Source organism: Bos mutus, chromosome 27 (genome assembly GCF_027580195.1).
Source record: "Bos mutus isolate GX-2022 chromosome 27, NWIPB_WYAK_1.1, whole genome shotgun sequence".
In the NCBI taxonomy this organism is placed as follows: domain Eukaryota; kingdom Metazoa; phylum Chordata; class Mammalia; order Artiodactyla; family Bovidae; genus Bos; species Bos mutus.
Genome location: NC_091643.1, coordinates 11162408 through 11174968, shown reverse-complemented (window position 1 = coordinate 11174968; position 12561 = coordinate 11162408). Strand labels below are relative to the sequence as shown.

The following is a 12561-nucleotide window of genomic DNA, read 5'->3' as shown; positions in this document are numbered from 1 at the left end:
TGTTAAATGTTTACCAAGTAGCTTGAGGAAGCATAAAGTCCTCATCTATGTATACAGATACTTCAGACCACCACATGATGTTACTGAAAATGAAGATGGGAAGAAGTGTACACAGTCCTCCTTGCAAGCTGATACTGGCTGGCTCTAACACATCGCTGGAATGGTGTCATTTTCAATAGAATTTAAGTAGATGGTTCTGGAATTGCACGCTAAATTTTCAGGTGGACATTTGAAGGTGTTAAGTTTTCCAGATATTTCAAATATTGTGAGCCTCACTTTATAGCTCCTTTTTAGCATGTGTGTGCATCTGTGCCTACTTTAGGCTAAGAAACCAAGCATTTGATTTGTAGAATTATCTCTGTAAATAAATCAAAGAAACAAAATTACACTAGATGAAAATACCAGAGTAAGCCTGATGATCCATCAGATAATTTTGCTTTCTATGAGAAAACATTTTTAAATGACTATCTGAATTTAAAAAAATGATTTTAGGTGTGCACTTCCAGGATGATATGCAATTGTACTGAAGGCTACGCACCTCCAAATTGTACCACGAGAGCCAGAATATCGCCTGGGGCACAGGGCAAGTATCTATTTCTTTTATATATCCAGTTAATAAAATCGTCAAATTACTTGCCTTCACAAAAACATAGTTAGGTTTTTGCCACTTAGAAAGAAACCAATATTTGTAATTAAAAGGTAAACAAATAGGCTTCCAAAAGAAATAGAAACCAATATGCTTTCTTAATCTTGCTTTTTTCCCCCTAATATTAACTTTTCAATATGACTGAAGCTGAGTATCTTTTAAAATTTTTATTTACTTGTGTCTGACTTTCTCCTTTAAATTATCCTTCAACTCTTTCCCACGTTTATGGTTGATGCTGTGATCTGAGCTCTATACCAGCAACACAGCCTGTGTCTAGCACTAATATGTGTCTGTTATAGAAGAAATAAAGGAAGTAGAAGATAAACCTTTAGTCTGAAGGAGTTTTCAGTTTAAATGATAAAAATCTATTAATTGCTGTTAAAGAGATGACAGAAGGAGGCTAAAACAGTATTCTGTTTGTCATGACTTTAGTTTTTGTCATTCATCCACTGATTTAGCAATATTTCTTGAATTCCTAATGTATATGCCAGATGCTTATCATATGACACTAGGCATGTACAGATAGTAAAACAAAGCCTCACTCCTCATGGAACTGAAAGAATACCCAGTGCTAATTAGTTGCAGAATTAGAGTTAGGGATCATGTCTCCTATTTTTTATGCCTGTGCCATTCTAGTAACACGGCAATGACTCCATAGGTAAAAACAGATCCCCAGTGTTGGAGAGCCAGCACTCTAATAAAGATAAATAAGATATGCACAGATATAGTAGAATTCTGTGATAATGCACCTTGTAATAATGCACGTTTGTTGGTTATATGTCTCTGAAGTTATGGGGTTCTACTTATACTGGGATTTTGCTGTAGCTGCTGTATAAGGTAGAATACATTAGAACTTCCTGGACCTTAGAGTCTGTTCTTTTAGAATGAGAGTTTATAGAGATAGTCTTAAATATTATGATTCTATCATTATTTTTATTCATTTATTTTAATTAGAGGCTAATTATTATTATTTTTCATTGTTACTTGAATTATGACTAAAATTAAGAACATTGTGATAAGTTTGCTGTAACTTAAAAGTACACAGCTTAATTTTTTTCTCTGATTTTTTATGTATGTTTATTTTTAGATTTACTCACGAAAAGAACTTCTGAGAAGGGCGGGGAGAAGCAGTGGCTTTTGGCTATCTACATTGCTTTACCTGTTCTCGTTGTAGCAACCATAATAGTTGCTTCATGGAAGCTTTCGAAAAAGTGGTTTAGCAAGAAAGAGGAATCCCAAAGTAGTGGGTAAATTAAATTTGTGTTCTGAAGTTAAACCATTTAAATCTAGTCAGATGTAAGGCAATATTATGAACAGCAACAGTACTTCACATTTTATAGGAATTTTGAATGCTACATCAATATCTCATTTAATTGTTTGAGATAGTTTTGGATATCCTTATTTTAAAGTTTCAAAAAGTTCAGAATCTGGTTTAATAACTTGCCAATGTTATTGCCTCGGAAATTGAGACAGGAAGAGTGGAAATGCATCCACATCTGTTGCTTTCACATGCCCAGTGGTTCTTGTTTCTATTATATACAAGCTAAACTTTTCCAATATATCATGGCTTTCTCTTTGTTGAAATTTCTGCTTTATATACTCTGAAAGTGAAAGTGTTGGCCGTTTAGTCATGTCCTACTTTAGTCATGTCCTACTGTTCACAATCCTGTGGACTGTAGCCCACCAGGTTCCTCTGTCCATAGGATTCTCCATGCAGGAATACTGGAGTGGGCTGCCATTCCCTTCTCCAGGCACTCTTCTTGACCCAGGGATCGAACCTGGGTCTTGCTGCGCATTGCAGGCAGAGTCTTTACCATTTGAGCCACCAGGCAATGAATAAATATATAACATTCAGTGTAGTTATATATTCTTGGTGTATTTTCTTTTCATCATTAACAATTGTATCTTAAATTCTGTTTTTACTCTTTTATATTGTTGTATCCCACCTTGCTTTATGCAAGTTAGATTTACCTATTACATATTTTTCATCCCTTATTTTCAATCTTTCTTAGATTTTAGTTGATATCCTATAAACAGCCTTTATATGAAAAATATAGTAGTAGAGTTTTCATATTTATATGCTTAATGTATGATCGCAGATATTCATGTTGAAATTTACCATCTTATTTTCTTCCTACTTACTATCCTCTTTTTTGGCATTATTTCCTTTTCCCCAATTCCATTTTTTTATTATGATTTTTCTGGCTTCTTTTACTATTTTGTACATTTTTAATTCTGTTTTTATTGTTTTAATGGTTTTTGGTAACTTGTATTTGTAGCAAATGTTATATATATACAATGTCTTAATTTAATCATTATATGTAGTCTTCTGAATAAGACAAGGATCTTGGCCTTGTAACACTAATCTATCTTTTTTGATCTATTTATCATTTGGTTTTTCAGTTTCCTCCAAATAAATTTTGTGTTTTTTATAATTATCATTGTTATATTTAGTTAACATTTATTAGAATTTCCTGTTACATTTTCCAGATTCTTTGCTTTACCATTCCTTTCTTTTAAATTTAGTTCTGAGATAATTTAAGAAATATAAAAGGCTTCCCTCTTAGCTCAGTTGGTAAAGAATCTGCCTGCAATGCAGGAGACTCTGGTTCTATCCCTGGGTTGGGAAGATGCCCTGGAGAAGGAAATGGCAACTCACTCCAGTATTCTTGCCTGGAGAATCCCATTGTCAGAGGAGCCTGGCAGGCTACAGTTCATGGGGTCGCAAGAGTTGGACACAACTTAGTGACTAAACCACCACCAAGAAATATAAAAAGTTGCAAAAGTGGCATAGAGTTTCTTGGCTCTATCACTTCAGTTCAGTTCAGTTCAGTCGCTCAGTCATGGCCGACTCTTTGTGACCCCATGAATCGCAGCATGCCAGGCCTCCCTGTCCATCACCAACTCCCGGAATTCACTCAGACTCATGTCCATCGAGTCACTTAGGTTTTATCAATGATAGCATCTTACATTAACTGAATTTTCACAGCCAGGGGACTGGTATTAGTATAGTTTTATCAGTTAAACTATAGGCCTTAAAGCTCAGCATTCAGAAAACTAAGATCATGGCATCTGGTCCCATCACGTAGATGGGGAAACAGTGGAAACAGTGGCTGACTTTATTTTTTTGGGCTCCAAAATCACTGCAGATGGTGATTGCAGCTATGAAATTAAAAGATGCTTACTCCTTGGAAGAAAAGTTATGACCAACCTAGATAGCATATTCAAAAGCAGAGACATTACTTTGCCAACAAAGGTCCATCTAGTCAAGGCTATGGTTTTTCCAGTAGTCATGAATGGATGTGAGAGTTGAACTATAAAAAAGCTGAGCACCGAAGAATTGATGCTTTTGAATTGTGGTGTTGGAGAATACTCTTGAGAGTCTCTTGGACCGCAAGGAGATCCAACCAGTCCATCCTAAAGGAAACCAGTCCTGAATATTCATTGGAAGGACTGATGCTGAAGTTGAAACTCCAGTACTTTGGCCACCTGATGCGAAGAACTGACTCATTGGAAAAGACCCTGATTCTGGGAAAGATTGAAGGCGGGAGAAGAAGGGGATGACAGAGGATGAGATGGTTGGATGGCATCACTGACTCGATGGGCATGAGTTTGAGTAAGCTCCAGGAGTTGGTGATGGACAGGGAGGCCTGGCATGCTGCGGTTCGTGGGGTCACAAAGAGTCGGACCTGACTGAGCGACTGAACTGAACTGATAGACCTTATTCATATTCACCAGTGTTTACACACATATATATAGTCCATGGGGTGGTCACAAAGAGTCAAACATAACTGAGAGACTTGCACTTATTTTTTGAGTGTGTGTGTGTGTGTGTGTGTGTGTATACATTTTTTTCCCCATGGATCACAGCCTTGTGGTGAAGGGGCTTGCATAACTCAGTGAAATGCTGTTCAAGCCCACACAAGACAGATAGGTCATAGTGTAGAGTGCTGTTAAATTCTGGTACACTGGGGGAGGAAGTGGCAAACCCACTCCAGTGTTCTCAGTGCGAGAACCCCATGAACAGTATGAAAAAGCAAAAATGTATGACACTGGAAGATGAGCCCCCCTGGTCAGAAGGTGTCCAATATGCTACTGGGGAAGCGCAGAGGGCAATTATTAATAGCTCCAGAAAAAATGGAGTGGCTGGGTCAAAATGGAAATGATGCTCAGTGTGAATGTGTCTGGTGGTGAAAGTAAAGTCCAATGCTGTAAAGAACAATATTGCCTAGAAACCTGGAATGTTAGGTCCCTGAATCAAGGTAAATTGGACATGGTCGAGCAGAAGATGGCAAGGTTGAACATTGACATCTTAGGAATCAGTGAACCAAAATGGGTGTTAATGGGCGAATTTAATTCAGATGACCATTATATCTACTATTGTGGGCCAGAATCCCTTAGAAGAATTGGAGTAGACCTCATGTAGTCAATGAATGCGTCTAAAGTGCAGTACTTGGGTGCAATCTCAAAAACGACAGTATGATCTTGGTTCGTTTCCAAGGCAAACCATTCACCTTCACACAAGTCTATGCCCCAACCACTAATGCTGAAGAAGCTGAAATTGACCGATTCTATGAAGACCTACAAGATCTTCTAGAACTAACACCAAAAAAGGTGTCCTTTTCATCACAGGATTGGAATACAAAAATAGGAAGTCAAGAGATACCAGGAGTAGTAGGCAAATTTTGTCTTGCAGTACAAAATGAAACAGGGCAAAGGCTAACAGAGAATAGTAGCTGTCTTGGTCTCCCCAGATGGTATCACCTCACTTTGGGGAGACTTCTTTCTCTGCCTGGCTTCCCATTGCTGTGTTACCGCATGGAAAGTCTTCCTTGCAGTAAGAAGGGGCAATCATGGGTCTTTATTTCCTTCTCTCATAGATCACTATCTTGCCGAATATTCAGTATCTGAAAACCAGTATGTAACATGTTTTGTCCAGATTTTCAGTTGTTTCAGGCAGAAGTGTAAATCCTGTTACTCCATTTTGATCAGTATTGGAACTGTATCTTTGTGGTTTGTAACTGCACTTTTGTAGGTATCTCTCCATCTCATATTCTGTTTGATTTTTTCAGATCATTCTCTCATATCACCATTTCTTCCTTCTCAGTCCTGTTCTAGACTTACGGATTCTATTCTTGCAAAAATCTCTATGGAGATTCTAAATATTCTCAGAGTTTTTTTTAATCATTTGTATTTCTTGGTGTATGAGCTCATTGTTTGGCTATGGCTGCTGATGTTAATTACTAGGGCTTTGTAATCATAGACTCTTTTCTCTTCAATATTTATGATTTTCCCATGAGAATTCAGCATGCCCTGTTTTGAAGACTCACACATGTGGGTGGTTTCATTTTTGCTTCTTTTAAAGCAAAAATATTTAAAGCAAATGCTCTGCATGGTGTTCAAGCATTTGTAGGAGTGTGAACTGGCATCCTGAAAGTGCGTTTTTTGGAGGCTTGGGACTCCTCAGTGATGCACTTACTCCCATCTGTCCTTGCATGTTGCATATCTCCATTTTCCCTGCTGCATTCCAAAGGCCACTGATCAGGATTTTTACTATCCCTGTTGAATGGGTGGTATGACCCTTCATGGTTCCCAGGTTAAGTGGCTCCAGTTAAGGACCTCACTTAGTTTCCCTACATGCAAAGTCCTCCTAACTCCTTCTAAGGAATGACTATTGAATCTCTAGTCCCAAAGTTGTATCACTGGTTTAGACACCCCTGCAGTCATTCACTTTTAGCTCCTGTTTACCCTTTGAACTCTGTTTCTTCATTTTTACTAGCACCAACAGAATTCTTTTCTTATTAACCTCAGTTATGTGTTAACTATTCATGCTGTTTTTTTTCAGACCTCCTCTATGAGGAATGGAAAGGGAAATTTTCCCACCAGTTCAGTCTGTCAGATTGTCTAGAAGTCCGTATGGATTTTACCTTATAAAATGTAGCATTTCTTTATCAATGAATAAAAAGTTAAAAGTTGGGGTATAAAGGTCAGAATCAGGCATTCAGGATCAAACCTATATTCTGTGTTCAGAAGTGATAAAGAAAAGTCAAATCTGTGCCTTATTGATAATGTCCTCATTGCAGGTTTGAAATATACTTTTTATGGATGAGGTACGCAGGTATATAAGAAAGTTTACTTATTTGCATCTCTGTTTAGTGACCTTGCACATTGTTTTCTTTTTTGGTAACTAATCTTGTAAAAGAGGTAATACAGCTTATAAAATGGCCTTTTATTTATGCAGTTGACAGGCTCTCTTACGACTAATTTTGGACACTATTTTCCATTCGTTTAATGTCCAGGTCAGAAGGTGACACTCACAGAAATGTCACCAGGGAGGTAAACTGTAAGGCATCTTAAGACACATGCTGAAAATTAAGAATGAATTAGTAATTCACAATGTCTAGCTACAGTTGGTAAAGTAATCCTCTGAAAACCCGGCTACTAATATATAGTAATTTAGTTTATAGTAAATTAGTCTTCTATTCATTTAAATAAATACTATTTTTTCTGAGGAAATAAGGAATAAAATGGCTGACTCTAATAAAATTTAGAATATGTATAATTAGTAAAGAAAAAAGGATGTATGTGAGGTTTAGTCAGTTGTGTCTGACCCTTGCAACATCATTGACTGTAACCCTCCAGGCTCCTCTGTCCATGAGATTTTCCAGGCAAGAACACTGGAATGGGTTGCCATTTCCTTCTCCAGGGGATCTTCCTGTCCCAGGGATTGAACCCAGGTCTCCTGCATTGCAGGCAGATTCTTTACTGACTGAGCTACCAAAGAAACCACAGCTTGGGTTGTATTCATGTACAGATTGGGTAAACAAGCAAGCAAATGCCTGATATTTGATAGACTGTACATGACTAAACTCATGTATAAATTTCTATAGTAGTTATGGATTGGTAAGAACTAATTATATCTACTTCCTGTGTTTTTTTTTTAAATCAGTAATGGATAGCATATTGTCCCCATTAATATTTCTTAAATAATAAATTCAGTCCTTACTGATTTATAACTGGCCTACCTACATTCAGGGTTTCCCTGGTGGCTCAGTGGTAAAGAATCTGCCTGCAATGCAGGAGACCCAGGTTCGATCCTTGGGTCAGGAAGACCCCTGGCAGAGGCCATGGCAACCCACTCTAGTACTCTTGCCTAGAGAATCCCACAGATAGAGGAGCCTGGCAGGCTGCAGTCCACAGGGTTGTACAGAGTCAGATATGACTGAGACGACTGAGCAGCAGCAGCATACCAACATTTCAGTTTATCTGATATAACTTTTCAGTCCCCTTACTTTCAACCTTTTATTTAATTTGGTCTCTTGAAAATAGCCTGCCAATGATATTTTAAAATCTGTAACCTCAAGTGTCTCAGTAATTGAATTTAGTATGTCTATGTACTTATATTTGCTGATATGTTTAGAGTAAATTCTGCCATTTTGTTTTGTTCTATTTCTCATGCTTTTTCAATATTTTCTTTTATTTGTTGTATTCCATTTTATTGATTGTGCTTTCAATGTTTTTTCGTTCCTTCTATCAATTTGGTCATTATGTGTTCTAGTTGTATTCTTTTAGTGATATTCTTTAATTATTATGTTATTATATTGTGTTTTATTAAATTATTTAAATATAAAGTTATAATTTTAGGTATAAAAGTACTTATAATCTTCTTCTAACAATTTATGGATATTAGCCCATTAAACCTTATACTCTTTTATTCACTCTTTCATAGTATTATCATCTGGTTTTTAGTTACTTCTGAATTTTAACCTGATACAAATATGTCAGAGTTATCATTATTATTATATTTAATCATTATGATATTTAATCAAAACATACCAAGATTTAACTACATTTTTGTCACTTTATTTACTCATTATTCTTTTTTGAATTTAATACCATATTTTGATGTTCAATCTCCCTTTTGGTGAAGTACATCTCTTAACATTTCCATCAGTGAGTCTTTGTGTAGCAAACTGTTTATCTTATCCACCTAAAATTATGCCTATTTCATTCTCAAATGTGGGTTTAGGTAGTATGGACTTCTTGTGTGTGTGCTGACATCTGGGTTTTATTTTTTTTAATTTTTAATTAGAGGATAATTGCTTGTTTTGTTGGTTTCTTCGTATGAACTTCTATGTTGAGAGTTATTTTGTTTCCACTATTTAAAGGTATGTAAGTGTAGTGTGGCATTTATTACTGATGATGATAAATCTTTTGCTAGTGTGTTGATTCATTTATTCCTTTAAGATTAATGTGACTTTCACCTAGTTTTTATATTTCTGCTGCTGTGTAACAAATTACCACACACTTAGTAACTTAAATCACATTCGTTTCCTGTGTGGAAGTTCTGTAAGTAGGAAATCCAGGTGGATTTGACTGGGTTGTCACAAGGCTGACCTGAAGGCCAGGCTGGGAAAACCTTGTAAGAAAAACCCAATTTCCTGCAGCTTTAGGTCTGAGGTATATCTTTCTGTGTTGCCTGTCTGCTTGGGGCCCTTCTCTCTCTTTCAGAGGCCACCTGCGTTGCTACTCAGGTACCTCCCTTCACCTTTAAAAAAATAAGGGCATAGAAGTCTTCCTAAGGCTTTGACTGTCTCTTAACTTCTCCTTTCTACCAGCAAGAGAAAACTCTACTTGTAAAGGGCTGACCTGACTGGGTCAGACCCACCAAAATCATCTCTCTGTTTTAAGGCCAACAGATTTGGAGCTTTAATTACATTTGCAAAATCTTTTCAGAGCAGTACTTTGAAGAGTATTTAAATAACCAAGGAATGGGAATCTTAGGGGGCCGTTTTAGAATTCTGCCTATCACAACCTCTACATTTATACATTGGCCTTAGAGTTGTTATTTTGTTATAATGTATTCTGGTAGAGACTTTTTGTAAAAAATCAGGAACTTGACCCAATATTTTCCCGTTTACCTTTTATGCTTTCTATTTCCTCTTTTTCAAACTATCATTAGAAATATCACTTCTTTCCCTTAAATTTTCATTAGGATTTTGTGTTATTTTTACACCATTTCTCTATGTGTCAAATAGGAGGTGGAGATTACCCTGTCAACTACGGTCTGCCTAATTGTTTAGAAGTCAGTGAGGGTTTTAAATCACCACCTGCAGTAATTTGTTTACCAGTGGGTAACACATCAGGGTAGAACCTAGAGGCCAGAATCAGGTATTCGGAATCAAGCACATGTTCTGAGAAGTGACGAATCAGTTTTCTTGCTCCCCTTTCTATTTGGGAATTTGAAATTTGTGCTCTCTATGGACATGGTATATGGATAAAAAGCAATGCTATTATTTGCAGACTCACTTAGTAATCTTTTGAAATGATTCATTAGTGGTGATGAGTGGTATAAAAGAATTAATGTAGGTTACAAAATGTCCTGACATTCATTGGTTACAGAGGCACACTTTTTTTAAAGTATTAACTTTGAAGCATTATTTTTCACTTTCATTTAGGTCCACATCAGAAAGTAGCAGCCAATCAGATACTGTCAGGTAAGTGAATTAGAAAGGATTTCTTAAGATGAACAAATTGATATTCAACAAGTACTTGCTAAGTATTTATTGCACAGCAACAATTGATAAGGCATACTACACATATAGCTTCTAAAAGAGATGGTTGGTTCTCTTTCCCCTTAATATTTTTAGTAGTGAACAAAGAACCTGCCTGCCAGTGCAAGAGACATAAAAGACACAGGTTTGATCCCTGGGTCAGGAAGACCCCCTGGAGGAGAGCATGGCAATCCACTACAGTATTCTTGCCTGGAGAATTCCTTGGCCAGAGGAGCCTGGGAGGCTACAGTCCATAGGGTTGCAGAGTCGGACACAACTGAAGCAACTTAGCACAGCACACACACACACACACAAATTCCTTTTAGTATTTTCTAACCAATAACCAGTGAGTGTTTGTCTAAATAAATAAATGCTTTCTTCAGTTTGTTAATGTATTTTGGGAGTTTATTCTGGGGAAACAAAGGAGTAAATGATTGATAAAATGTTTATGGTGCTAACTCATAAATGGAGAAGTTCACTTCTTTATTTGGAGACTCTAGAAACCCAATATGTATGCTCTTGAACAACTGAATGAGTGCTTACCCTGGTCACTTGAGAAAAATTTGCTGAAGAAAAAGGTTGTAAAGGGAATAATAATTCTGTGTGTTACATAGCCTTTCAGAATTACAAAGTAGTTTTTTAAAAACTTTTTAATTTTGTATTGGGGTATAACTAATTAACCAAAAATTAATTGTGACAGTTTCAAGTGAAGAGCAAAGGGACTCAGTGATATATACAGTTACAAGTAGTTTTAATTAAGTCTCCCTCCATTTCCTGAAAGGTGGATATGTCTGTGTAATAATAGAATAATTGTTTAGTTTTCCACATCCAACAGTTTGGGATGGTGTTACTCCACCTGCGTCCGTGCGTGTGTGCATGCTCAGTTGCTTCAGTGGTGTCCAACTCTTTACAACCCTATGGATTGTAGCCTGCCAGGCTCCTCTGTCCGTGGGACTCTGCATGCAAGAATACTGGAGTGTGCTCCTGTGCCCTCGTGATTCCAAAGTATACTGCTGTCCCAGACACACCCAAATGTACAGAGTAGGATGTCTAGATTGTACAACAGGGCCATTTAATTTCATTTGTTCTGAATAGGTCTTCCTCTTCCATTATAATGCCTTCTTTTCTTATCCTTTATCTCTCTTTCATTATCATGATCTTTTCCTTTCAGTGACACTTATGGAGTCATGAGTTACTCTCACTAAGCTAAAAATAAAAATTGATTTTCATTAGTATGTCCTCTCGGTGTCAGGGAGTTATCATATGATCCTTAAACATAGTTACCTTTTCCTCACATTGGATGTATGTCTTATTACACTGTTATCATAAAGGATAAAGGCCATATTTATCTTGCTTCACACTGCATGGCCAGCATGTAGCACAGTTCTTGGTTTATGGTAAGTGCTCACTAAACGTTTGTTGAATAAAGGAATTAATTAATTAAGCTTTTCCACAGACATGCACACAGGCGGCCAGACAAAAAAAAGTCCACAAACACAAAAGTATAAAGACAAATACACGACACACACACGTATGTATGTGTAACGCTTTAACAGCCTCCATTTCTCCCTCTCATACTATCTCTCATCCTGGAACCTTGTCAACATAATTCATCTCTTCTAGGATATTAATTCACCTACACGGAGTGAGGGATGATAGCATAACCCACTGGAATATGTACATTTCTACTAGAGTAGTTCAGGTATAAAATGGCTTGATTGTCATTCTTAAGGTAGGCATGTTTCTTCATATTAACTTTAGACATTTTTGTTTTTATTTAGATCGAAGTCAGAAAGTAGTCCCCAAACAAATCGCAGCAGGTAAGTGACTTAGGAAATGTTTTTTATAAGTAAGTCAAAGTTGAAAATCAACAAATAATTGCTTAATATTTTTGAGCAGCTACAATCGATGAAGTACTGCAGTAAAAACAACTTATTAATATTTTCCATTCTGGGAATGAGTATTAATGAACTTAGTCTTTTCTTCAGTTTACTAAATTTTTATTGGTTGCCTACTTTTTTTGATACATAGGGAAAAACTAGTTAAGTCTAATGAGAGACAAGATATTTATAATTATTTTGTGAAATTAACAGAATCAGAGCATTTTTTGTGCATGTTTTGTGATGAAATACACAAAGAGAAATATTTATTTATTTTTAGATCACATTTATACTCAAAAACTCAATATGAGCAACTGAGTAAATTATTACCACTCTTAAGAGGAGTTTATCTAAGAGACAGTTATTATAAACAAACTGAAATTCTACATGTTTTACACTCCCCTCCCCAATCCAACAGCCCACAATTGTGTTAATTCAGAGTTCTCGTGAGTTTTCAGTTTCCTGTGTGGCCTTGTGATCC

At 36.5% G+C, this 12561-nt stretch overlaps 1 protein-coding gene across 1 annotated transcript in view; it reads left to right on the top strand.

Moving 5' to 3' along the window:
* Nucleotides 1–12112, top strand: part of ADAM32 (ADAM metallopeptidase domain 32) — a 169401-nt gene extending 157289 nt beyond the window's left edge. Inside the window, exons 19-23 of the mRNA XM_070364108.1 lie at nt 493–583; nt 1734–1893; nt 10105–10143; nt 11982–12020; nt 12100–12112. Coding sequence (XP_070220209.1) covers nt 493–583; nt 1734–1893; nt 10105–10143; nt 11982–12020; nt 12100–12112 — 342 coding nt within the window. The remainder of the gene's footprint in view (nt 1–492; nt 584–1733; nt 1894–10104; nt 10144–11981; nt 12021–12099) is intronic.
* Nucleotides 12113–12561: the final 449 nt, after the last annotated feature.